The sequence below is a fragment of the Ahaetulla prasina genome, chromosome 4 (assembly GCF_028640845.1).
Source record: "Ahaetulla prasina isolate Xishuangbanna chromosome 4, ASM2864084v1, whole genome shotgun sequence".
Taxonomy (NCBI): Eukaryota; Metazoa; Chordata; class Lepidosauria; order Squamata; family Colubridae; genus Ahaetulla; species Ahaetulla prasina.
The window spans coordinates 135,402,580-135,430,493 of record NC_080542.1 but is presented as its reverse complement, the minus strand read 5'-3'; the positions used below and the strand labels follow the sequence as shown (position 1 = coordinate 135,430,493).

At 38.9% G+C, this 27,914-nt stretch overlaps 1 protein-coding gene across 1 annotated transcript in view; it reads right to left on the bottom strand.

The window, feature by feature from the left end:
- Window positions 1-27,914, bottom strand: part of ADARB2 (adenosine deaminase RNA specific B2 (inactive)) — a 547,855-nt gene that overhangs the window by 55,995 nt on the left and 463,946 nt on the right. Inside the window, exons 6-7 of the mRNA XM_058183187.1 lie at window positions 14,587-14,755; window positions 2,733-2,884 (exon numbers count right to left, since the gene is read on the bottom strand). Coding sequence (XP_058039170.1) covers window positions 2,733-2,884; window positions 14,587-14,755 — 321 coding nt within the window. The remainder of the gene's footprint in view (window positions 1-2,732; window positions 2,885-14,586; window positions 14,756-27,914) is intronic.

The following is a 27,914-nucleotide window of genomic DNA, read 5'->3' as shown; positions in this document are numbered from 1 at the left end:
CAGGCTAACTATACTGACTGCCAGCAATTTGATTCTCACCACTCAAGGTTGACTCAGCCTTCCATCCTTCCCAAGTAAAATGAGGAGCCAAATTGTTAGGGGCAATATGCTGACTCTGTAAGCAAACGCTGTAAAGCACCACAAAACTATATATAAGTCTAAGTGCTATTGCTATTGCTAATGCTATTTCCTTCCTTCCTTCCTTCCTTCCTTCCTTCCTTCCTTCCTTCCTTCTTTCCTCCCTCCCTCCCTCCCTCCCGGAGCTATGGTGGTAGAGTGGTTAGAATGCAGTATTGCAGGCTAACTATACTGACTGCCAGCAATTTGATTCTCACCACTCAAGGTTGACTCAGCCTTCCATCCTTCCCAAGTAAAATGAGAAGCCAAATTGTTAGGGGCAATATGCTGACTCTGTAAGCAAACGCTGTAAAGCACCACAAAACTATATATAAGTCTAAGTGCTATTGCTATTGCTAATGCTATTTCCTTCCTTCCTTCCTTCCTTCCTTCCTTCCTTCCTTCCTTCCTTCCTTCCTTCCTTCCTTCCTTCCTTCCTTCCTTCCTTCTTCTTTTGAAAGAACTAAAGCCGTGCTTGGAATGATGAATTCTATAGTAGAGCTGATGCTCTCTGAGCTTGATTATTTGTCTGCGCACGTTTCATTACCTGACTAAATAACATCAGTGCCTGGGAATGTGGAAATCACTCTCTGTTTCTACTGTATATAGCATAGTAGCTTGCACTGCCAGTGTTTGTGGGGTGTGTGGTTTCCTCCTTGGTAGTTAATAGTTGATTGATTAAGGTATTGTTTCTTGCTTGATTGTTTGCCTGGTGTTAATTCCTGTTTATCTGGATGTTGGTTGCTGGAGAATAAATTCTGGTCTTTTTGTTTCCTTCTTAGCGTCTTATTGTCTCTTTTGAATGGTGTGTAAATGTGGTTTCTCTGTACAGCTGATCCATCTGAATGTTAAATGTCCAGAAATTAGTGGTTTTGAATTCAGCTTGGTCTAGGATGCTCAATTTGCCGGTTGAAACTATGATTGAGTCTGTTCATGTGTTTTGAGATTAAGAAGTTACAACACATGGTCAGACTGTCGAAAATTCATGGACTGGACAGATATCCAGAACACTACAGACAGAGTCACAACGCATGATTGACTGTCCACAACACATGAAGAGACTTGCAACACATGGATAGACTGTTCACAACCCAGGGACAAACTCACAAACACATGGACTGACTCATATTACTTTTTGTTTCATTTCTGCTGTTAACTTTATGGATAACTTTGCATAAAAACTTATGAAGGTTCTGCACTTCTCTTGGAGAATGTAGAGCTCAGCCCAATAAGTGAGTGGGGGAACAGACTAATGCAACACATCAAACTTTCTCAGGTTCATTTTGTAAATTCTCAAGAGAAATGGCCCTCAGAAACCTGTGCCCTAGTTTCTTGAAACAATATCATCTATATATTTCACCTCATGACTAAAAGTCTAGGGAGGAGCCTTGATTATCTGGAGGGGTTTTAAGTGTGTCATTGAAATACTGTGGTGGTACATTAACATATCCTAATTTACTGGATAATGTCTAAATCACTACTTCACAAAAGGAAGAAACCGTTCTAAACGAAGAAAGCAAAATGTACATTAACTAGCCACAGACAATTCAGAGGACTCATGAATGTAAAGCATATCTTCATAAAAGCAAATTACAAAGAAAATGGCTTGCCAAAGGAAAATATGCAAATGTAAGTTTTAAATGCTGTTAGTGAAATCTGCATGGTAAAGCTGACTTCACTGAGTGGAATAAGAAGAAAACCTGGTTTCACTTGGGGCAAGGTCAAGGATGTGAACTATATCCTCAAACAGAGCTCCCCAAACTTGACAACTTCAAGACTTGTGGACTTCAACTCCCAGAATTCTGGGAGTTGAAGTCCACAAGTCTTAAAGCTGCCAGGTTTGAAGACCTCTGTCCTAGAGGGCCCAAAATATTAGTTTTAAAATCTTAAACTAATCAAATCCAGGTGGCTACAAAAATTGTGGTTTTCCATATGAATTTGCATAAGCTTTACTAACCACAAGAAGTAAGGTATTTGCTGTAATGGTAGCAAAAACTCTGAATTTTTGGATCTTTCGCGTGTTCTAATTCAATACAAAATGTTTCACCATCAAGCTATCTTGTTTAGTGTTAATTTTGGATGACAGTAATGTAGATGCTTCTAACAAAAGATCTGAGACTTAATTTAGACCATACTTTTGAATCTGAATTAAGGACCTAGTTGATTAAACATACCTATGGTTCATTCTAATTCAGAGAAACTAACTTGAAGGTGTGAGTAGAAAAATAGATTTCCTTTTCTAGAGTCTGTTTCCCAGTTTCACAACTAATTTTATGTTATGTTCATACACTGTGCTAAAACAGAATGTGGTTTATTTGACTTTTGGCTTAATTTGCCAAGGAAAAGCCAACTAATACAATGTGTGAAGCAAATCTATTATGGCTTATTCTTATTTATATAAGAACGTATTTATATGGTAAACAAACCACAGGTTAACAATGGGGGTGAAGCAAGTCTATGTCTACTCCAATCCACTGAGAGAAGTCAAGTTGCATTATTTTCATAAGTGATGCCTACTTACAGAACAAAAATGTTGACAGAAGACAGAAGTGTCTATCCACATATCTATAAAGATAGAAAAACGTAAAACAAAACTAGAGAAATACAGGTCTTACAGTCAGATGTGATTTCATAGGGGGAATTGAGGCGTGCATCTCCACAAGGTGATGTGCTCACGTATAAATGGAACAGAATGTTCTCTTTTAGCCTGTAGCCTCCCTCTTTTAACCGCACAAAGATTGATCGCTCGCTGTCTTCTTGTTGTCTGCTAGGATCACAAAGAAAGGTTGCAGGTTATTTTTTATATTCCAAATCAGAACTAATTCTTTTCTCCCTATGGGTTAGCTTTCAAACTTTTTGCTCTATTCTCTTTATGATATCTCATATAAGTTCTGTCTAGCAGATCCTTTTAATGAACTCCACAATATTACAGGGATTACAAATCTTTAGCAATCAAACTGATAAAACAAGTCAACAAACAAAAATGTTAAGAAATATCAGAACATTTGTCATTATTAATTCAGTCATAATCACTTCTGTGTCATAACATGCCTTTTAAAAGACAAATAATGCAAAATGTAAATGTTGAATGAGCTTCAACATTCTATTGCAACAGTTAAATCTAACACAACCATCACTGTTTGCCACTCATTAGTAAAATCTATAGAAGCATTACATACTGATCACAGTTGTTTTGCAAATTCAAGGAGAAAGTTGAGTCAAAAGAGATGTGTGGTAATATGGTTCTATTCCTTATTAACAATTGAAAATATTTAAATAGTGGATGGGAACTGGGAGGCTAAGATTTCTCCTTTTCTGTTTCTTTAAAGAGAAGTATGATAAGATAACTGATAACTATTATTTTTATGAATAGAATGGTAACAACAGCAATGTTCAAATGTCACAATGAATGACAACAAACAGATTCCCATGATACTAACAAACACATCTAGACATCAAGTACACACCAGAATAATGTCATTAGGATAGCAACACTTGCCTCCTTGCCTATCTCCTTGATGCCTATAGACACATACATTCTATAATTGGGGCTTGTGATAGAGTAATTTTCTTTATAGGTTTATCAAATCTCAAGGTCCAAATAGAGACATATGAGCATACTAATTTGTATATTTTGCATATTATTTGCATAGTGTTTTCAGTCATGCAGTTTTAACAATCTCAGCCAATCTCCTTGGGTTTTACCATTCTTTCCTTCAATCTCGTTAATAGTTTTTTTTAAAAGTTATTTTTATCCTGCTTATAATACAAATATTACAAACACAGTTCTTAAATGGAGCTGAACAGGATATCCAGAACACCAGGGCAAAAACACTCTTTGACAAAAAAAATAAAAATACTGTATATGTTTGATACAGATGATGGGCTAAAGCAGGGGTCTCCAACCTTAACAACTTTAAAATTTGTGGACTTAACTCCCAGAATTCCTCAGCCAGCAAAGCTGTCAGTCAGCAAAGCAAAGCTGGCTGAGGAATTCTGGGAGTTGAAGTCCACAAGTCTTAAATTTGCCAAGGTTGGAGACTCCTGGGTTAAAGCATTGTACAAATGTTCTCAAATCAATTAAAAATAGCATTTTTAAAAAAAATAATCAGTCCTTTCTATTTCTTCCTTTTGAAGAATCTGCATCAACTTTTAAGGTATTACTAAATTACACATTCATTATGTTTAGAAAACCATTGTCGGAAAAATTATCATGTAACTTACATTTATTATGTAAATTATTTATTATTATTTATTAATAAATATTAAATAAATATTAAATAAAATTATTATTAATATTAAATAAATATTAAATAAATATTAAATAAATATTATTTATTTATTATAAATTATTTATTGTCATGTAACTTACAACTTCTCCACTGTAAAAACATATGGACTACAAATCTTGATCAAGGCAAATCAATAGATGCAATCTACATAGACTTCTGTAAAGCTTTTGACTCAGTAGTACACGATAAACTTCTCCTAAAACTAATATCCTATGGCATCTCAGGACCCCTTCACAAATGGATATCTGCTTTTCTGTCTAACAGACAACAAGTGGTCAAAATTGGCAATGCTTTATCAAATCCTGTTCCTGTCAAGAGTGGCGTTCCTCAAGATAGAGTCCTTGGACCAACACTCTTTATACTATACATTAATGATCTTTGTGACCATATCTCAAGTAATTGTGTTCTCTTTGCTGATGATATCAAACTATTTAACACCACTGACAATACTTCTGTCATTCAAAACGACCTTGATCATCAAACCGCTTGGTCTAAAAATTGGCAGCTCCAAATTTCAACCAGCAAATGCTCAGTCTTACATATAGGAAGAAAGAACCCAAACACTAAGTATATACTAGATGGACATTACCTTACAGATGACCCCCATCCCGTTAAAGACTTTGGAGTTTTCATGTCAAATGATCTAAGTGCCAAAGCCCACTGCAACTACATAGCAAAAAAAGCTCTAAGAGTTGTAAACCTAATCTTGCGTAGCTTCTTTCCAAAAACACCACACTACTAACCAGAGCATATAAAACATTTGCTAGACCAATTCTAGAATACAGCTCACATGTTTGGAACCCTCACCACATCTCTGACATCAATACAATTGAACGTGCCCAGAAACGTGTCCAAGGTTGACTCAGCCTTCCATCCTTTATAAGGTAGGTAAAATGAGAACCCAGATTGTTGGGGGGGCAATAAGTTGACTTTGTAAATATACAAATAGAATGAGACTATTGCTTTACACACTGTAAGCCGCCCTGAGTCTTCGGAGAAGGGCGGGATATAAATGTAAATAAATAAAAAAAAATATTTTACAAAAAGAGTTCTCCATTCCTCTGAAAACAATAAAATACCTTATCCCACCAGACTTGAAATCCTAGGCTTAGAAAACTTGGAACTCCGTCGCCTTTGACAAGACCTAAGTTTAACTCACAGAATCATCTATTGTAATGTCCTTCCTGTCAAAGACTACTTCAGCTTTAATTGCAATAATACTAGAGCAACTAATAGATTCAAACTTAATGTCAACCGCTTTAATCTAGATTGCAGAAAATATGACTTCTGTAACAGAATCATCAGTGCTTGGAATACTTTACCTGACTCTGTGGTCTCTTCTCATAATCCTAAAAGCTTTAACCAAAAACTTTCTACTATTGACCTCACCCCATTCCTAAGAGGACCATAAGGGGCGTGCATAAGCGCACAAATGTGCCCACCGTTTCTGTTCTATTGTTTTTCTTTTCTTCTTCCTATATATATATATATATGCTTATACCTCCTTATATTTACTCATATATGTGTTTATATACTATATAATCTTTTTGTATGATACCTACATATATTGTTGTGACAAAAATAAATAAATAAAATAAATAAATAAAATAATCCTGAAGTATGTACTTTTTCCATATGCTCATTCTGTGGAATTGCACAGGTTTCAATTATAGAATTTTGAATGTTTAGCTTAGCTTTCTTGGGATGGTGTAAGTTCTGATTAAGTTTACTGATGATATTAATAACTTTATAAGTGTGCTAAGAAGGGCAGTGAGGAAAATGCAAAACCCTGAATCCTACCAGATTTAGTCTCAGCTACAAACCTAAGGTCTATGAAACAAACCATGATGACTTGACTGCTCACATTGTTTTTATTTTGTTTTCTCTGTGTTTCTGAGCTTGTCTATGATATATAACTGCCTTATGTCAGTTTGGAACTGAATTTGCTTCTACCATCAGCAGCTCTTTGGTTTCTTGTATACTGTAAACACCTGGAAGTGAAGATGCCAGGTATTTCCTTTGTGTGGTTTGAAGCTTCATGGCTTTGAAGAAACATGGAATACAACAAAAAATAATGTAGACCAAGATTTCATTAGTTCTCTTCTTAGTAATCCTCCAATTCATATACAAGGGCCTGGTATATAGAAGGGAGAAAGTGTCAAAAAATCAAGATGGTATCCAGAACTTCGAAATACCCTGTAAAATAATAGGATGGTTTGTCTATGGAGATTCTCAGTCATCCAGGTCATGGTTTTCCCAAAGATACATTTTCAAGAGGCAGCTGGACTTTCTGGTTCTCTTTGAAGACATTTTGCTTCTCATCCAAGAAGCTTCTTCAGCTCTGACTAGATAGTATTTCCCACCATCCAGTCAGACCTGAAAAAGCTTCTTGGATGAGAAGTGAAACATCTTCAAAGGAAAAACCAGAAAATCCAGTTGCCTCTTGAAAAAGCATCTTTGAGACAATATGATGGTTTATTCATCAAAACAAATTAGAGACTTGAAGTTTCTTGTGTGCTGTTGGTAGAACTATATAAAGCCCAAGACAACAATGTAAAAAATATATTCTTATACTCTCTCCTCAAATCATATCTTTACTTTTTTTTCTCTTGTAAATTTCTCACACCCATGCTAAATATTTTCTATAGGATAGCTATTATTCTTGCTGGCTCTGAAAATAGCTAAAATATTTTTCTTCTTCCAAAAGGCCAGTCAAGAATCTCAGCAACAATCTTGCATTGCATTTTTGACCAGCTTGTCTTTGAGTTGAAACCCTACCACCATGTTCTAAGTGCATAAAATCTGCATGCTGTTAAAACCATTGGACTGTCACTCTTCCACGGTTTGCTTGTTTTTATGCTATGATGCATTTTCTGTTGAAGAAAATTTATGGTCACATTTCCCCCCATGACAAGAACATTGAGGTCCTTGAAAGAAGGTATAGGCATGCAGCTGCCTTATTTCCCTACAGTTCTTCCCAAAACCTCCCGTCCATTTTATTTGCATTATCACCAAACCTTTAGAAGAGAAAACCAATTGAAGATCTTGCCTCTTCAGGATCTAAAACAAGCATACTCATTTTGAAGTAATGAAGTAGGGGTAGCCCTTGACTTACGACCACAATGGAGCCTGGAATTTCTGTTGCTAAGTGAAACATTTGATAAGTGAGTTTTGCCCCACTTTACAAACTTTCTTGCCATGGTTGTTAAGTGAATCTGTGCAGTTGATAAGTTAGTAACCTGGATGTTAAATTAATCTGGTTTCCCCATTGACTTTGCTTGTCAAAAGGTCACATAAGTTGATCACATGACCTTGGGACAAGCAAGGGTCATAAATATGAGTCAGTTGCCAAGCATCTGAATTTTGATGACATGTGTCCATTTCGAACCGAACTTGGCAGAAGTCATTTTACTGTTCCCCAGTTGCCACACAGAAGGGGAAGGGGGGGGAGACACAATAAAGAACTTACTCGTGGAAACCAAGGTCATCTCCATGAGAAACAGATAAGGTCAGGGAAGGAATACCCGGAGAACCCATCAGTTGACCTAATTGGCCAACGTGACCTGTGACCCTTTCGGATGGGTTTATTTCTTCTTTTAATTATATTGAAACTGTGGGAATTATTTAGAGTTGGTTTTCCTTTAATCTGTGCCGATATGATGTACAAGAAGTCCCTTTGAGGTGGATGCAAGTCTCAAGAGTTCTGATTTGTTTGGGTTCATTACTTGGAACCTTGACAACATGATTATGGGTATGCTGCAAAGGTTCTAACTGTGAAAAATGGTCATAAGTCAGATTTTACAATGCCATTGTAACTATTGTAAGTTGAGGACTACCTGAACAAAGGTATTCTTCACTTGAATGACATACAAAGGTTGCCTTTCATTGTTACTTTAAAGTGAATGTTTCCTGATAGCAGTTTATTAGCTTGGATATAATGGAATACCGATGGAGGAAAAGCCTCTTTCAACCTAGTGGGGAACTTTTTATGCCAGAATTCAGCTCAGTTCAGAGATCCGTTGCCCAATATGTTAGAAACTAAAAATGAGATGCTGATCCAACAAGAAGATTTCACTTGGATACATTATCCAAAATGGTACTTTGAACCTTTCTTCAGTAGTCATGTTAGATATTATATTTATTTAAGGTAGAAAATGAACTAATGCATGGCTGGTGGCTCCACCAATCAGCCTTTTGCTGTCACTTCCTAGAATTCTAGAGTGGGAAGAGACAGGAAGAGGAAGTGAGGACTAAATGTCACAGAGGCAAGAAAATGAAAGAGAAGGAATTCCAGGCAAGAGCAGATGCAGTTTCTCTCTCTATTCCATCTTCCTTCCAGACATGTAATTGCATAATTTGCCACGAGATATGGAGATGATAAGATGTTTTCCTCATTTCAACAATAATTGCTAGGAAGACTATTTTTCTGGTAAGAATAAAGTACATTGGACACATCCTAGAATAAATGCATTGTGAATAAGATTAATATCTTAGTCTGCAATACTTTGACTTTTGTATTTCAGAAAGAATTATGGTTTTCTTTCTCAATTTGTGTGTGTGTGTGTGTGTGTGTGTGTGTGTGTACGTGTATCTGGGTCAGCACAGGAAGAGCTTTGGCTCCTGGCTAAACAGAGAAAGTCATCTGGACGAGTTGTTGTGAGCAGAATTTTCTGCTGTTGGGAGAATTCCACCACAAAACAACATAGCATTGATCCAAATAACATAATAACATAACTGAATGTGCTATGAAACTGGATCAATACAGAAGCATAAGAAACAATGATTACAGTTTTATCCTTAGAGGCATGGATGCCATGCTTAACACAAAGCAAGCAGAGGGACTGCTAAATGAAGAAAATAATTTAACATAAACCAAAGATGGGGATTGAGGAGTGCTGGGCTGAGTTGGGTTCACAGGTTATATAAGCAAAGCAGTCAGATATGTAGACTGGCTTTGTTCCAGCTTTGTCTCATTGTACATTTGAGATATGCTTATCACCTCTTTTACTGCCATGTGAATTTCCAGTGTATTTATATCCAGTGTTATCAGACAACCATCTGGTTTTAAAATCCCTTTCTCCAAAGCAACACCAAATGTAACCAGCTAAAGACATTTCCATTTGATAGGGCATTTTAAATGCTTTCATCACCATTTGTTTCTTAGGTTTGCTGACTCTCCATGGGCTGCTTTTATCAAACTGTATCTTATGTGAAAAAAATTATGTCTTCTTTACATTGTCCTGCAAGGGAATCCACTTGGTTTGCTTAAAATCAAGATGGCCGGTACAATCAATAGAAGCAATGTACAAACAAACAAACCCAACCAAAAAACAACAACAACCAGGCAGACCTTTCTAGCATCCAATTTGGATATTTTCGTCTAGCAAACTGTAATGTCTTTATCATTATGGGACCTATGCTTTCATTATGTACTTGTGGTATCTGACACAAATGTATAATTTACAGCATTTGCATTATGATAGTGTCACATGTATATTGTTATTTGTCTGCCGTATCCTCTCACAGACACTCTTGCTTCTTTGATAAAACTCAAAATGATGTTGGTTGAACAAAGGAGCCATCTACGTACTAGGGTTTGGTCTCATTATTAATATCAAGATTTTTAAAAGTGTATAGTCATTGTATAAATGAACTTCTCCAACAATTAGACTAATCCATAATAGTTGAGAGTCAAGCATCAGATAAAACATAATAATAATGTTTGCTGCAGGGGATGTGAGATTTTCTGTAGAATTCAGCCTAGAAGGAGAATTGCTACATTGTTAAGTGGATCAGTATGGCAAAAAAACTAGTATGAGGTTGATTTATGAATTGTGACTATGGCATGACAGTATTAGATCAGACATACAATTAGCACAGAGCCCCCACAAAGCTGTGTGCTCTCCCCACTTCTCTTCTCTCTGTAAACCAATGACTGTATCTCTAACGATCCATCTGTTAAACTACTGAAGTTCGCAGATGACACAACAATGATCCGTCTCATTCGAGACAATGATGAATCTGCATACAGACAGGAGGTTGAATGACTAGCCTTGTGGTGTGACTGGAACAATCTGGAACTGAACACACTCAAAACCATAGAAATGGTGGTAGACTTTAGGAGAAACCCTTCCATATTTCCACCTCTTACAATACTAGACAACACAGTATCAACAGTAGAAACCTTCAAATTTCTAGGTTCTACCATATTGCAAGATGTAAAATGGACAGCTAACATCAAAAATGTCATCAAAAAAGCACAACAAAATATGTTCTTTCTGCACCAACTCAGAAAGCTCAAATTGCCCAAGGAGCTGTTGATTCAGTTCCACAGAAGAATTATTGAGTCTGTCATCTGCACCTCTATAACTGTCTAGTTTGGTTCTGCAACCCAACAAGATAGACACACACTTCAGAGGATAATTAGAGCTGCAGAAAAAACAATTGCTATCAACCTGCCTTCCATTGAGGACCTGTATACTGCACGAATCAAAAAGAGGAGTGTGAAAATATTTACAGATCCCTCACATCCTGGACATAAACTGTTTCAACTCCTACCCTCAAAACGATGCTATAGAGCACTGCACACCAGAAAAACTAGACACAAGAACAGTTTTTCCCGAATGCCACCACTCTGCTAAACAAATAATTCCCTCAACATTGTCAAACTATTTACTAAAGCTGCACTACTATTAATCTTCTCATCGTTCCTATCACCCATCTCCTTCCACTTATGACTTTCTGACTGTAACTTTGTTGCTTGTATCCTTACGATTTGATATTGATTGTTTCCTGATTACTTAATTGTACTCTATGACTATCATTAAGTGTTGTAAGTGTTGTACCTTGATGAAGTTATCTTTTCTTTTATATACACTGAGAGCATATGCACCAAGACAAATTCCTTGTGTGTCCAATCACACTTGGCCAATAAAAAATTCTATTCTATTCTATTCTATATGAGTTTACATATATTTATTAATCATTTGACAAATATAATATCCAGCAATCCAGTAGAAACATATTCTTAGTATGTCTAGAGTCTCAGTCATGCAGGTCATGGTTATCCCAAAGGTGTTTTTTCAAGAGGCAACTGAACTTTCCGGTTTTTCTCTGAAGACACAAGACACTCCTTTCAGCAGTTCCAAGAAGGCTCCGCACTCATTTGCTCAGGTGACTCTGAGGATACAGACACCTCCAAGTGGCCTCAATGACCCTCTAAAAGAATGCAAATAACCAGCTGTCTGCTTGGAATATAAATCCTTCCATTCCCCACCATCCAGTCAGAGCTGAAAGAGCTTTTTGCATGAGAAGCAAAACGTCTTCAAAGCAAAACCAGAAAATCCAGTTGCCTCTTGAAAAATTACTTTTGTGATATTCTTAATATAAAAGTATAAAAAGAATCCCAGGTTGATCTTACATCACTAGGTTTAGTGTAGTCTCGGGAGTAAATTATGCTAAACAAAACAAACAAACAATTTGCCTGTCTTTCTATATATAAAATAGCTACTGGAAATTAAAGAGCTTTTTTATTACTTTGTTGCATCTGAAATGCTTCTCTATATAAGTAATCACATTCACAGGCAAGTTACTAAACAATATTTTATTGAATGATATATGAGTTTGGATTTATCTATTTGATATATTTATCTTGGGAAGATGTAGTGATATCATAATACATGATGAAACTTTACCATTTATACAATTACATCTTGTTGCATCTTTTCTTATCAGTTCAGAAGCTCATGCTACTTAAACTTCAGCTTCCCATATTGCTTTCCCTCCCCCAATAAAACTAAATCAGCTATGACATTAATTGTATTAACGTAACTAATTTAGTTAATTTTTCTTTTCCCTGTCATGGCCCTCCCAAAAGAAACAAAGTAATCAACCAACCAATTACATTTCTGAAAACCTTTTGAATTTCAAGAGCAACCTCCATTGATGCTAATAGGCAATTTCTTCCATCAGCAGCAGCAACTATTCAAAGAAGTTTAAGGCTATATAGACAAAGAAAATTCTTTCCTAATCCTAATTTTGATTCTGCTATTTACATAATAAACAAAATACAACCAATTCTAAAACTGATCAACCAATCATGTCTAGTTCTAGACCAGGACTGTCAAACTCGCGGCCCATGGGCCGGATGTGTTCACATGCTGGCCATGCCCAGTTTAGCGAAGGGGGGAAAAAGTCATGATACATCATGTGACGCTATCACGACAATGTGAGTTTGACACCCTGCTTGAAACAGTCCTTGCTGATGAACTTGAAACCTATCTTGAGGAGCAAGCAAATGTGATGCTCCAAATGTTGCAAATTACAATTCCCAGCAATTTCACTCAATCTGAGGTAAATAAATTTGTGATTCGGCAATAAATGAACTACTACAGGTTGCTTTCTGCTGGCCTCATTGGCAGAAAAATAAAGTGGATGTTTCAACTAGCAGAAAGGTTGGGACTACATTTCCAAGAATCTTCATCCGTAAAAGGAAGATGGAGTCATGATTAAATATTCAATGGAATAACATGTAAAACTGCATACATGGAGATATGACATACAGAGATGGGATTCACTTACCTTCCCTACTGGTTCACAAATGTGAGTGTGTGCCTCCTCTGCGTATGGCATTTTGCGCATGCACATGCTCGCGCATTACGTCTGGCGGGTGGGCGGAGCCTCCTGCAGTCGACACTACTGGTTCACCCGAACTGGACAAAACCGGCTGAATCCCACCTCTGATGTCATAACATAACACCTCTCTCTCTTTCTCTGAGATTTTAAGGGAAGATACTCTATGTGATTTTGATAGATTTTATACGTCCCTTCCTGTCACACTGCTAAGCAACAAGACCTATATAGGGCCTAAAGTTACCCATCTAAAACGCAATTCTCCATGAATACAATTCCCACTAGAGAGTTTGAATTCCATATAAAGATCTGGCCACAAATGTCTGATCTCAAAAGAGAGCAAAACTGCTAATGTTCTGCTTCCTGATAATCTATCTAAGTCAAATAACATGAATGATACAAGGTTAGGGTAGACTGGGTTGCAATAAGGCATTAACAGTAAAAAAAAAATATTTAGACCAGATTAATGCTTCGATTGCTGTCTTATGCTGTGATTTTTTCACAGACAGAGGGGAGTATTATTATGCACTATTGAACCTGGAGGACTGCTATCTGTTTCATGTGCCAGTGGAGAGATCTTTTATGCCCAAAAATGCCTTAATGACAAGGTGAATACAAGAAAGTGTGTTCATTGTAAATAGCTTTCCCAATATGACTCAGCCAGAATGAAGGAAGAAAATGCCCATAATGAGAAGGTAGTTAGTTTTTCATTCTCAGCTATTCCCTGTTTTTATCACGTCCTGATTAGTGCATTAATCAGAAAGAACCAAGAGGCTTCATGAAACATGCCTTTATTATGAATATTTAAACACTGCTGAAGAAAAACAGGCCAACATAAAAGAATTTTAGGCAGCCTATGTATAATTACATAGCTCTACATAGTTACATAGTAGATATGTAACTATGTACATTATGTACATAATCCAAAACAGTGAATCAGTGATGCTGAGTTAAAGGACAACTCAAAAATTTGCATTAGAACTTTCTTATTTCCATCTAATTTAATCCATACTTCTTCTTGTCTGAATTTAATAGATTGCCACTATAAACCCAACAATGCAATATAGTTACATCAAGCTAATTAAATTAATTAATCCACTACCAGACAAATGCGAGAAGGATGCTGGTGGTGGATTGGGGCTTTGAAGAAATTCTTTATGCTACTTGCCTAAGGCTTCCAAATTCAGGGATTGTCAAAACTTGGCAGGCTAGAATAATTGGTTTCTGAACTTGTAGTATTTATAATGATCAATATTTTATTGGCTACCCTAGGCTATAGCTGAATGGCAAGCCTGTGAAATCAGAGCACTTAAATAATCAAATATATTTCATGCTGTTATTTCTCATGCCATCCTCCTATTTATATTTACTGATGAATCAAAAGCCATTTTATCTACATCATGGATTGAAGATGGTGAGGCAAGAAAGTTAATGTTGGTGGGTTTTTTTTACAACTACTAGAATTGAAACACAGCTGCAAGTTGGGTGCTTCATGGGATGAAGATAAGACTCCTTTTCCCCTGAGTATTATCTAAATGAAACTTACCTCAAGTGCAGCTCCAACTGTGAGTAGAGGAAGTGAATGAAAGCTCTCCTAGCCACAATTTCTGCATGGCAATCATTGACAACGAGTCCTTGATCATTTAGGTATTCTCCATTTAGGCATTTAGTGCCTGAAGAGAGCACAATAACCTGAGCCTGATGAATGTCCATACCTATGTGGGGGGAAAACCAGCACACACAATCAAAAGTTCATAATGGTTTGAGATCATGCTTTTGTGTAGCACCAGAGATAGTTCTAAATGGATGATTACTTGGGGATAAACACCAATCATTGTTTTCATCACATGTGTATAGTGCAATAATGTATGATCTCTTTCTCTCTCTTTTTAAGTTTTTTATTTATAACACAACACAACATAACAAACACAAAACACATAACATACATTCCCTTTTTACAACTGTTTCATAGCAGTGATCTCCTAATATTTACATTTTCTCCCATTTCCCTTTATAATATTCATATCCTTCTTGTCCCATTATCCCTTATTACTCTATAGTTCCTATCACTCATAATATTAAATTTATACATTTTTTACACTATCTTACAGACATCTTGTTTCTCCCCTTTCATCACTGTTCATTTTTTCTAGTCTCCAGCCACTTGTATCATTTATCCCATATTATATAATATTCTATGTCTTCCTTTTTTTTAATGTATGATCTCTTTTAATATGGACCCTTAATTCCCATATCCAAGTTAACCAGAAAGTTTACTTTTTAAATCATTAACCAGAGATGATATACGATCCCATAAGGAAATAATAAAGACATTCCTGCAACCCAGATGAACAAATAATCTTCCAGGGAACTTTATTTTGTTGTTATCACTGCTGTTCCTTTTTTATGATAGAAACATACATCCTATATACTGTGAGCTTTCACTTCCTTGGGACTGCAACGACTAATAAAAAGTGAGTTTTAGAGTGTCTTTTCTTTAAGAATAATGCATAATAATGCATAAATCTCTAGTTCAACTACCGAACATGCATTTCTTTATAAAATGGGAACAGGGCTTTGCCCCTGTGCTTTGCAATATGACTTAAGATATCCTTGAGAATGTCCACTGCAAGTGGAATTTGCCAGTCCAGGGAGATATGAGATGCTGTAAGACTAAGAGGCCAAGGTTCAAAGTCATAGCTAGGGAATAAACCATTTTTTTTTAGATCAAGCTACTTCACTGAGTTTGTTTTGTGAGAATAAAATTTGAGATACACATCACTGCAGCAGTTGTTGCATACATAGGCAGGAGCTTTATATTTAAACATTTCACAAAGTCTGGTTCGAAAAGGCATAGTATGTTTAGATGCACTTAAGTATTAAGCTATAAATGGTTGAAAGTAATTTGCTCATAATATCCTTCAGCAAACAATTGCTTTGTTTTATTCTTGTAAACTAGGTGAAGGATGCTGTAGCCTAAGTAAAACCCAAGTAATTAAATAACTATTAAAAAGAATTAATCTCAGGAGACGTGCTGCTTTAAAACTACATGCAAGTGTACTCCCATACACGTTTTCTATTTTTATCTTGCTTCAACCCAATGTTTGCTTATTAAAAGACTCACTTTCCCAAAAATAATGGTAATTAAGCCTTGGAAACTATATTTTATCCTTGTTACAGCCTTGATGACTCTCTTATCTATTTGGGAAAGAGCGAATATGTCTTTGAATATGTCTTTTATAGCAATTTTTATGAAATAACTTAAGGGATGATGGCAGTGGGTGGGAGGTGGACATAAAGGCAGAATGTCAATGAATTTAAAACTGGAATGGGCTTTTAACATTGGACTGAGTTCTTACAAATGTTTTTAATGAGATCACATAGCAGGAGAATGAAAGAGAAAAAACTGAGATGGGACAAAAAAACTTGGATGTTATCTGTGAAGACATGAGCAGCATCACCTGCAAATGACCAAGCATAATTTTCCCCAAATCTGAGAAAACTAAGAGCAGCAGGCTAAGAATTGTATTATTTTTGTTATTATTTTATTATTTGTTATTTTTGTATTATTTTGTTATTTTGAGGGGCTCCGGCCCCTCAGTCCTTCCTCGTTCCCCGGATGGTCAGGATCCTCAGAGCTTGGGTCTTAGGCTGATGCTGTGCAATGCCCGCTCCGTGGTTAATAAGGCTCCCTTGATTCATGATCTTATCCAGAGGGAGTCCGCGGACTTTACGGGCATTACGGAGACCTGGTTGGGCACAGAGGGGGGTGTTCCCCTGGTTGAGTTGTGCCCACCAGGTTTCCGTGGCGGTTGTGATTAAGGAAAGCCTAGAGCCGAGGGAGTCCACTGTGTCTCAGATAGCTGGTTGTGAATCCCTCCTTGTGAAGTGGGGCCATAGGAATCAGATGGGTCTGTTGATCACGTACCTGGCTCCTTGCTGCGTGACTACAGCCCTACCTGAGCTGCTGGAGATGCTTGCCGAGGTGGCAGTTGAGATTCCCAGACTCTTGGTCATGGGGGATTTCAACTTGCCGGCTTGTCGTCGACGGCAGTGCAGGAGTTCCTGGCTTCCATGACGGCCATGGACCTGATTCAAGTAACTGATGGCCCTACACACATGGGGGGAGGCACACTAGACTTGATTTTTATCTCTGGACAGTGGATTAATGATCTGGAATTAGGAGATTTAGTGACGGAACCGGTGTCATGGTCAGATCATTTTCTCCTTCGCCTAGACTTTCGGACCGCCGTTCACCACTGCAGGGAGACGGAGCCAATGCGTTGGTTCCGTCCCATGCGCCTGATGGACCCGGAGAGGTTCCAGATGGAGCTTGGGCCATTTCCTGAGGATCTTGCCCACGGCACGACTGAAGAACTAGTTGCGGCCTGGGAACGGGCCGCGGCTGGGGCTTTGGACCGTGTCGTGCCTTTGCGGCCTCTGACCCGGCGTAGATCTCACTTGGCTCCTTGGTTTTCTGAGGAGCTGAGGGAGATGAAATGCCGGAGAAGACGCCTAGAGAGCACCTGGAGGTCTAGCCATTCCGAGGCTGATCGGACACTAAGACCTATCTAGTGGCAATGAGGGAGACGAAACGTTCCTACGTTTCCTCCCTCATTGCATCGGCAGATAACCGCCCAGCCGCCCTGTTCCGGGTGACCCGCTCCCTCCTTCATCAGGAGGGGTGGGATGACCCCCTACAGGGACGGGCTGAGGAGTTTAACGGTTATCTATACGATAAAATTGTTCAGCTTCGGGATAGTTTAGACCAAAATTGCGATGATCCAGAGGGGATGGCGGAGGCACGTCTTGTTGAGGTTGTTTGGGATGAGTTTGAGTCTGTGGCTCTCGAGGACGTGGACAGGTTGCTGGGAAGGTTACATGCAACCACATGTTTACTGGACCCGTGTCCTTCCTGGCTGGTGCTGGCTACTCAGGAAGTGACACGAGGCTGGCTCCAGGGAATTATAAATGCTTCATTGTTGGAAGGGGTTTTCCCCGCCGCCTTGAAAGAGGCGGTGGTGAGACCCCTCCTCAAGAAGCCTTCCCTGGACCCAGCTATTTTGGGTAATTATCATCCAGTCTCCAACCTTCGCTTTGTGGCGAAGGTTGTAGAGAGTGTGGTTGCATGGCAGCTTCCCCAGTACCTGGATGAAGCCGTCTATCTAGACCCGTTCCAGTCTGGCTTCCGGTCCGGTCACAGTACGGAGACAGCTTTGGTCGCGTTGGTGGATGACCTCTGGAGGGCCAGGGACAGGGGGTGTTCCTCTGCCCTGGTCCTATTAGATCTCTCAGCGGCTTTGGATACCATCGATTACGGTATCCTGCTGCACCGGTTGGAGGGATTGGGAATGGGAGGCACCGTTTACTTCCACCTCTCACAATATTTGACAACACAGTATCAACAGTAGAAACCTTCAAATTTCTGGGTTCTATCATATCGCAAGATCTCAAATGGACAGCTAACATCAAAAACATCATTAAAAAAGGACAACAAAGACTGTTCTTTCTGCGCCAACTCAGTAAGCTCAAACTGCCCAAGGAGCTGCTGATCCAATTCTACAGAGGAATTATTGAGTCTGTCATTTGCACCTCTATAACTGTCTGGTTCGGTTCTGCAACCCAACAAGAAAAACACAGACTTCAGAGGATAATTAGAACTGCAGAAAAAATAATTGCTACCAACCTGCCTTCCATTGAGGACCTGTATACTGCACGAATCAAGAAGAGGGCCGTGAAAATATTTGCAGATCCCTCGCATCCTGGACATAAACTGTTTCAACTCCTACCCTCAAAACGACGCTATAGAGCACTGCACACCAGAACAACTAGACACAAGAACAGATTTTTCCCGAAGGCCATCACTCTGCTAAACAAATAATTCCCTCAACACTGTCAGACTATTTACTGAATCTGCACTACTATTAATCGTTTCATAGTTCCCATCACCAATCTCTTTCCACTTATGACTGTATGACTATAACTTGTTGCTGGCAATCCTTATGATTTATATTGATATATTGATCATCAATTGTGTTGTAAATGTTGTATCTTGATGAACGTATCTTTTCTTTTATGTACACTGAGAGCATATGCACCAAGATAAATTCCTTGTGTGTCCAATCACACTTGGCCAATAAAAATTCTATTCTATTCTATTCTATTCTATTCTATTCTATTCTATTCTATTCTATTCTATTCTATTCTATTCTATTCTATTCTATCTCTCCGACCGGTCGCAGACGGTATTGACAGGGGGCAGAAGTCGACCGCGAGGCGCCTCACTTGTGGGGTGCCTCAGGGGTCGATTCTATCGCCCCTCCTGTTGAACATCTACATGAAGCCGCTGGGCGAGGTCATCAGTGGTTTTGGGGTGAGTTATCATCTGTACGCTGATGATACGCAGCTGTACTTTTCCACCCCGGACCACCCCAACGAAGCTGTCAAAGTGCTGTCCCGGTGTCTGGAAGCCGTACGGGTCTGGATGGGGAGAAACAGACTCAAGCTCAATCCCTCCAAGACGGAGTGGCTGTGGATGCCGGCACCCCGGTTCAGTCAGCTGCAGCCGCAGCTGGCTGTGGGGGGCGAGTTATTGGCCCCAACGGAGAGGGTGCGCAACTTGGGTGTCCTCTTGGATAGGTGGCTGTCGTTTGACGATCATTTGGTGGCCGTCTCCAAGAGGGCCTTCCACCAAGTACGCTTGGTGTGCCAGTTGCGCCCCTTCCTTGACCGGGATGCCTTATGCACGGTCACTCATGCCCTCGTAACTTCCCGCCTGGATTATTGCAATGCTCTCTACATGGGGCTGCCCTTGAAGTGCACCCGGAGGCTGCAGTTAGTCCAGAATGCAGCTGCGCGGGTAATAGTGGGAGCAACTCATTGCTCCCATGTAACACCACTCCTGCGCAGTCTGCACTGGCTTCCTGTGGTCTTCCGGGTGCGCTTTAAGATTTTGGTCACCACCTTTAAAGCGCTCCATGGCTTAGGATCCGTGTACTTACGGGACCGCCTGCTGTTACCGTTTGCCGCCCACCGACCCATACGCTCTCACAGAGAGGGCCTTCTCAGGGTGCCGTCCGCCAAACAATGTCGGCTGGCGGCCCCCAGGGGCAGGGCCTTCTCTGTGGGAGCTCCCACGCTCTGGAATGAGCTTCCCCCTGGTTTATGTCAAGTGCCTGATCTTCAGACCTTTCGCCATGAGCTGAAAACGCACTTATTTATTCAAGCGGGACTGGCCTAAAATTTTATTGGGTTAAAATTTTATTGGGTTATTTATATTTTAATATTTTAATTCGTTTTAAATTTGGCCACTTTATAATATGTTTGTTTAAATTTCTTTTAATATTGATACTGTGATTTTTTACTTGGCTGTACACCGCCCTGAGTCCTTCGGGAGAAGGGCGGTATAAAAATTGAATAAAATAAAAAATAAATAAATAAATTTTTATGGACATATTGAAATATGACAATGGTGCAGGGAGAACAGAGGGAAACAGAGAAGGTAATGTAGACAGATAAGAAGATATTTATTTTCTTGGGTTCCTGTAGAACAGAAGTGTCAAACTTGATTTCAATGAGGGCTGCATCAGAGTTATGTTTGACTTTGGTGGGGGGGGGGGGGAACGGAGTGGGCATGGTCAGGGTGGGTGTGGCCAGCTTGACATCAGTTGTGACAGGGGCGCCTGTAGCGGCCCAAGCGCTCTGCCAGAGAAAATGGGCTCACAACAGGGGTGAAACGCTCCCAGTTCGAACTGGATCATCCGATCCGGTAGCGATGGTGGCAGGTGGTTCAGAGAACCAGTAGCAAAAATTTCTGCCACCGCTTCCCTTCCGCATGCCCAGCTGAGCTGCACGATCATCAGAGGTTTTTTTTACTTTTAAAAGCATTTTTTCTTCGGCCCCAAAAAAAATGCTTTTAAAAGTAAAAAAAAAAGCCTCTGATGATTGCGCGGCTCAGCTGGGATTGTCAGAACCCTTTCAAAGCATTTTTTTCTACAATCTACAGCCCAAAGAGGCTGTAAAAAAAGATTTTAAAAGGTTCTGGTGATCAGGCAACTCAGCTGGGATTGTCAGAACCCTTTAAAAACATTTTTTCGACAACCTCTTTGGCCGAAGAGGCTGGAAAAATGCTTTTAAAAAGCTCCTCTGGCGATCCCAGCTGAGTTGTCTGATCATCAGAGGCTTTTAAAAGCATTTTTTTACAACCTCTTCAGCTGAAAAAAAAATGCTTTTTAAAGTAAAAAAGAATTGGCCACGCCCACCTAGTTACATTACCACCCCCCACAAAGCCATGCCCACAGAACCGGTAGTAACAAATTTTACATTTCACCCCTGGCTCACGAGCTCCATTTTTGTCTGAGACGGCCACCTGCAGCCTTCCCAAGCTCCGTTTTCGCTTTCAGAGGCACCATGAGCAATCCTTCATTTCCAGAGGAGCCTTGCAGGCCAGATCTAAGTAGCCCACAGGCCGGAACTGACCCCTGGGCCTTGAGTTTGACACCTCTGCTTTAGAAAGTTAGTGACTTAAATGTGCACCTGGAAACAACATCTGCCTCCAGGGTATTTACTAGGTAGAAATTTCTGAAAAGGATTTACTGAACATAATTTGTATGCAAAGAATATACTCTATCGATCAGTTATGAGCCTTGCATTACACTTTTGACTTTTAGGATAAGATAGCAATTATAAACCCCATTAGGTAGGAAGAATGATCAAAGTGGGCTTTTCCAGAACGTATCTTCCTTTCAATTATGACTGATTTCTTTGCAAAGCAGTGCCAATCCTGTATCTGCAAGAGGCTGAATTGCTATTCAAGGGTTAACTTTTCTTTTTTTGTTACCATTTATTCCCAGTAAACCCAACTGTCTGTAACCCTCCAGTGAATACTTGAGTAAATTGCAAAATGTTTTCAGATACTTGTAACCAGCTTTGCAAATAGACTATCAGCAATGCAAATGTCTTCAGCCATGCAAATAGACCGTTATCAGCTTGGCAAATTTTTTAGCATTCCCGTGTAACCTAATTTGCTTTCTCGCTTGATCTACAACTTTCAGCTCTTCTGCTGTTCCACCTAATGAAGAGATCTGTGAAAGCGAGTTTATGTATGGCCATTGCTGCCACTATACAATACCACGCATGTGTGTGCACACATCATACTGTATCCCTTAGTGGTTTTGGTGGTGTCTCTGTGTGTGTTCAAATTGGCAAGATGGTGGACAAAGCATTGTGATACAAATTCTGTCCTACATGTGTTCAAAGTATGTAAAGCTTGCGTACCACTATCTAATTTTAACCATCTTCATTTATTTTTCTGGTAGGAAATGTAAATGTTAAGTTTCCCTGTTACTTGTGTTTGACTTTAGGGCACAGTGCTTATATCCTTTTCTTAGCTGAGAGAGCTAGCATTGTCTGGAGACAATTTCCATGGGCACGTGGCCAGCATGGGAAGGTAACAGCATTCGGTGTGTCTTAGCCATGCTAAGACACACAGAATGCTGTTACCTTCTCACCAAAGTGGTACCTATTTATCTACTTACATTTGCATGCTTTTAAAGTGCTGGATGGTCAGGAGCTGAGCTAAGTAATGGGAGCTTACCCCATTTATTTATTTATTTATTTATTTATTTATTTATTTATTTATTTATTTATTTATTTATTTAGATTTTTATACCGCCCTTCTCCCGTAGGACTCAGGGCGGTGTACAGCCAAGTTATAAAAACAACACAATGTACAATTAAAAGAAAAACTTAAAACAAGCATATTCCATAAGTGGCCGAAATTTAAAACGATCAAATTTAAAACCCTTAAAATTCATAAATAATAACCCCAATTAAAATTATTTAGGATTAAAAATTTAAGCCAGTCCTGCTTGAATAAACAAATGCGTTTTCAGCTCACGGCGAAAGGTCCGAAGGTTGGGTAATTGGCGCAAACCAGGGGGAAGTTCGTTCCAAAGGGTAGGAGCTCCTACAGAGAAGGCCCTTCCCCATTGCACAGAGCTCGGGTCTCAAACCCGAACTGTCAGCTTTCTAGCTGACAAGCTTAGCATCTTTTAACAGCTGAGCCATCGCACCCCTGGTATTAGGAAATGAAGCAGTGGAATATGTTGAAGAGTCTAGGACATTGAGGCAGAACATTCGCTATATATTGTGGACTCTCTATGTATTGATTATCTCCATATCTCCATATCTGGGTATTGTACTGAGTGAATCATCATCACTCAGTCAAAATGTCCTCTTTTAGAGATCAAAAACTATGGGAAGCATTCTGTGACCTGCTTCAGCTCATGGGGATAATGGCATTAAACTGTAATAAACACACAAAGGAAAAAATATGCATTTTCATGGGTCTCCAACCAATGATCAATCAACTGATTTACTCATTCCGGCTTAAATACTGCTTTAATCAAGCATTTGTAGGCTTTTTTGAGATCACAAAAAACTGCTATCTACTGTCTTTTTATGAGGGAAAAGAAAGGGCTTTGCATAATCCCGTCTATGGGATGGGATTCATCTTACTTCCTATAAAAGTAGGAAATGAATCAAATGAGAAAATAAAGAAACCAATTAATGAAGTATTCCTCTTCATTAAATGGCAACTCGGTATATCCAGAGTAAATGGCAAATCTGGATATTATGTACTTTAAAAAAATGCACTAGATAGCTTCTATTCTGAGTATAAGAAAGAATTGCCTTTTTATATGGAATGCAGAAAAAAAACATGTATTTTATGAAGCCTTTGAGATAAATCCACTGCTGCCATGTCTAAAGCAAGTCAGAATTTGATCCAAGAGATTCCCAGCTTGACTTGTGAAAATCCAGCAAATCCTGCTCCTGTTTTTTACCCTTACTCTGTATCAAAGTAGACTGGAAGTAACTACATTTTTTTAAAAAAAGTAACTAGACTATCGTTTCCAAATACATAAGTGATTTAACCTAGAATATATTGAATGTCTGATCAGGCAGTTTGAAACTCTTCCCTCGTCCCCCCATCCATAGTATATCAGCATCAAAACTGCTAATGTGGAAGAGTGTGGCAGATAATGCAGAGAGAGAAAACTGAGCCCACTTTTAGAATTGAAAAGAAAAACAATACTATGAAGCTTTTAGTACTGAGAAGCAACTCCCTAATTTTATTTTAAAGGAGTGAGGATAATAATAGAAAGTTTGTGGGACTGTATCTCATTTAGGTGTGATTAGAACATTCGCTGATCTAATGTTTTAGGGGCTCCTACAAAGACAAAGGGGCGAAACTATTTTCTAAAGCACCAAAAGGCAAGAAAGAGTTGGAAACTAACGTGAGAAGCAACATAGAAATAAGGTGAATTTTTTTTAAAAAAATTTACATTTATATCCCGCCCTTCTCCGAAGACTCAGGCGGCTTACAGTGTATAAGGCAATAGTCTCATTCTATTTGTATATTTACAAAGTCAACTTATTGCCCCCCCAACAATCTGGGTCCTCATTTTACCTACCTTATAAAGGATGGAAGGCTGAGTCAACCTTGGGCCTGGTGGGACTAGAACCTGCAGTAATTGCAGGCTGCTGTGTTTTAATAACAGGCTTCTTATAGCCTGAGCTATCACGACCCTCATGGAAATTGATGAGAGCAATGAGATCAATCCACCAAAGGAATACCTTTGCCTTCAGAAATTGTGGGTGCTCCATCACTGGAGGCTTTCAAAAACGGACTGAATAAAACAGATTTTATTCTATGTTCTATGCCATTTCTTAGAAAACTTAGTTGAAGGCCACCACTACAATTCTGGTGCATTTTCCAAGCCAGTATAAAATATAGTGGAAAAATAGTGATTATTCACACCTTATATGTTTTGAGGGAGATGTTAATAATTACTAAAATATACTATGCAGCTTTCCCTATCTTTCCCAAAAAAAACTATTTGAGAAAACAGGAGGACCAGGAATGGAAGTAGCTATCATTTGGTTGACTTTCTTGACAAAACTATATGAATAAGGCAGTTATTGATAAAAATAGAACTGTGAAATAAAGTCCCTGGTGATCCAAATGATGCTGTTGCTATATTCTTGCAGTATCTGGAGGCTGGGGGAGGTCAAGATGGGAGACAACCGGCTTCAACTGAATCCTGGCAAGACTGACTAGCTTTGGATGTATGGAGCTTTGAGATCCAGGTCTTTAACATTGGTCCTTGATGGGGTTGCACTCAGACAGACTCAGTCTACAAGTTGGGGTTTCTCCTGGACTCATGATTCCTGCTCAAAGACCAAGTGGCAATTGCGGTTAGAAAACCCTTTGCACAACTTCATGTTGATCATCAATTCCTGGACTAAGAGCTCCTGTACTCAGTCACTTAAACTCTGGTCATCTCACGTTTGGACTACTGCATCCAGTTTTGGTCGCCACAACATAAAAAAGATGTTGAGACTCTAGAAAGGGTGCAGAGAAGAGCAACAAAGGTGACTAGGGGACTGGAGGCTAAAACATATGAAGAACTGCTGCTGGAATTGGGTATGTCTAGTTTAATGAAAAGAGGAACCAGGGCAGGGGTGAAATGCTCCTGATTCGGATTGGATCGGCCGGCCCGGTAGTGATGGCAGTGGGTGGTTTGGAGAACCGGTAGCAAAAAGATTGGTTCTCACCCTTCTGATCTTCTAAGGGCCTGAAGACCTGGCTCTGCCAGATGGCATTGGACCAACAGGACAGCATCATATTGGAGGTGGTTGAATTAGGAAAAAATTCCACCTACTTCCCACCACACATGCTGCTCCCACTCTCTCTATCTGCTAACTGCAACTTCACTTATATTGTAATAGCAAAAGCACTTAAGACTTATAAACCACTTCATAATGCTTTACAGCTCTCTCTAAGTGGTTTATAAAGTCAGCATGTTACCCCCAACAATCTGGGTCCTCATTTTACCTGACCTTGGATGGATGGAAAACTGAAAGATGTTTGGTGTTAGAAGCTGGAAAATTATCTTCAGGTAATAATCTACATTATTTTCAACAATAGTTTAAGCAGGATTGATGAGCAGGCACTTAATGAAGCTTTTGAGTCGCCTGTGGAAAATTGTCTTTAGGTCTCACCACACCTTAGTTTGTTAGAGGGAGAATACCTCTCCCTGTACACCGCCCTGAGTCCTTTGGGAGAAGGGCGGTATAAAAATTGAATAAAATAAATAAATAAAATAAATAATAAATAATCCTTCCTGTGCATCGCAACAGCTGTTTATGGTGGCTATGAGTTTGATTTGTGACAATAAACTTTATATAGCTAATGCATTACACTTACAAATATTCTTTTTTTTATTCATCAGGGGCCAATGAGAAAATAGAAAAGCGCGAGAGGTAGAGAAATCTACCTCTGAGAAATTTCAAAAAGGGAAATAGGTGCATTTATCTTAATTTTTTTAAAAAAATATGAAAGTTCCTGCCAACATTTTTAACTAGCTGTAGAATTAGCAATAGCAATAGCACTTAGACTTATATACCACTTCACAACGCTTTACAGCCCTTTCTAAGCAGTTTACAGAGTCAGCATGTTGCCCCCAACAATCTGGGTCCTCATTTTACCTGACCTTGGATGGATGGAAGGCTGAGTCAACCTTGAGCCAGTGAGAATTGAATTGCTCAACCTCTGGCAGCCAGCAGAAGTAGCCTGCAGTACTGCATATTTGTTTCATTGCTTTTAATGCTGTAATCCATTCATTTCAAAGTTTAGATGGGTGGCAAATAAATTTAATAATAACAATTTTAATAATAAATAAGTAAATAAAGTCTCAGAATGTTTAAAGAGAAATAGGGAGATGATGTCATAAACAGAAACATGGGCAAATTCAGACTTTCTATCCTCTGTTCATGTCAGAGGAAATTCTGGAATTGGCTTTTCCATTTATTTCACTGTGTGTGCTTTGGTTCATCTCTAATTATGAGAATCCTGTGACCCCACCCACCATGATCAGAGTGGACAAACCAGGTGTAAAATCAGAATGGCAACAGAACTAATTAAACATTTTCAAGTGAAAAAGAGATTCAAAAGAGGAAAGATTGAAATAATGGGAAATACATAGATTAGCTAATTGATTATTCAGGAACAGTAGAACAGTCTGCCCGATTCTGAGAGGTTAAAAAGCAAGAGGAAGAGTAGAAATCAGAAGTTAGGCACTGTTCAGGACAATACGAATGATCATGGGAAGAATACTTTAATAAAAATCATAGGCAGAAAAATAGAGAAGCAAAGAAGAATCATTATTAACAACTAAAGAAATTTAGAATGAATTGATCTCTCAGAGGAAGTGCTGAGACCTACATGATATAATCTTGATGCAGAAAAGAAAGGCACTCTAGAATGCACTATAGGGAGTAATTGGGCACTGAAAGATACATAAATGTGATGACTTAGCATTCCTTTCTTGTTCTAATTTCCATGGTTCGTTACACTTACTTCCTGCTGTGAACAAGGGAGAAAAGTGTTTCCTAGAGTCTGCTTCTTCCTTGTTTAATGTATTATGGCAAAAAAAATAAATAAAATTAAATTAAAATTAAAAAATGCTAGTCTGGACTAATATACAGATTGCATATTTGCAGCCCCCTAGATGTCAACTGATCTGAATGATTTGGGTGCAGTACACTTATGGAGCAATGTTAGGAAGAATTTCCTTTATTAAGATCTTTCTGTAAGTTCGGACAAGCCAATCATACTGTCCTGCAAAGACAGACCACAAGAAATTCATACATGCTCTTTAAAACAATTGCAGGTATGCTTTATTTTTGTTTTTAATTGAGCTGTCTTCTTACAGGTAAAAGGACACCTTATATTATCTTTGATAAAGCTTTCACTACCAGTTCCCTTCCCAAACTTTGATCACTGGCCACAGTCATCCCTATCTTCAAAAA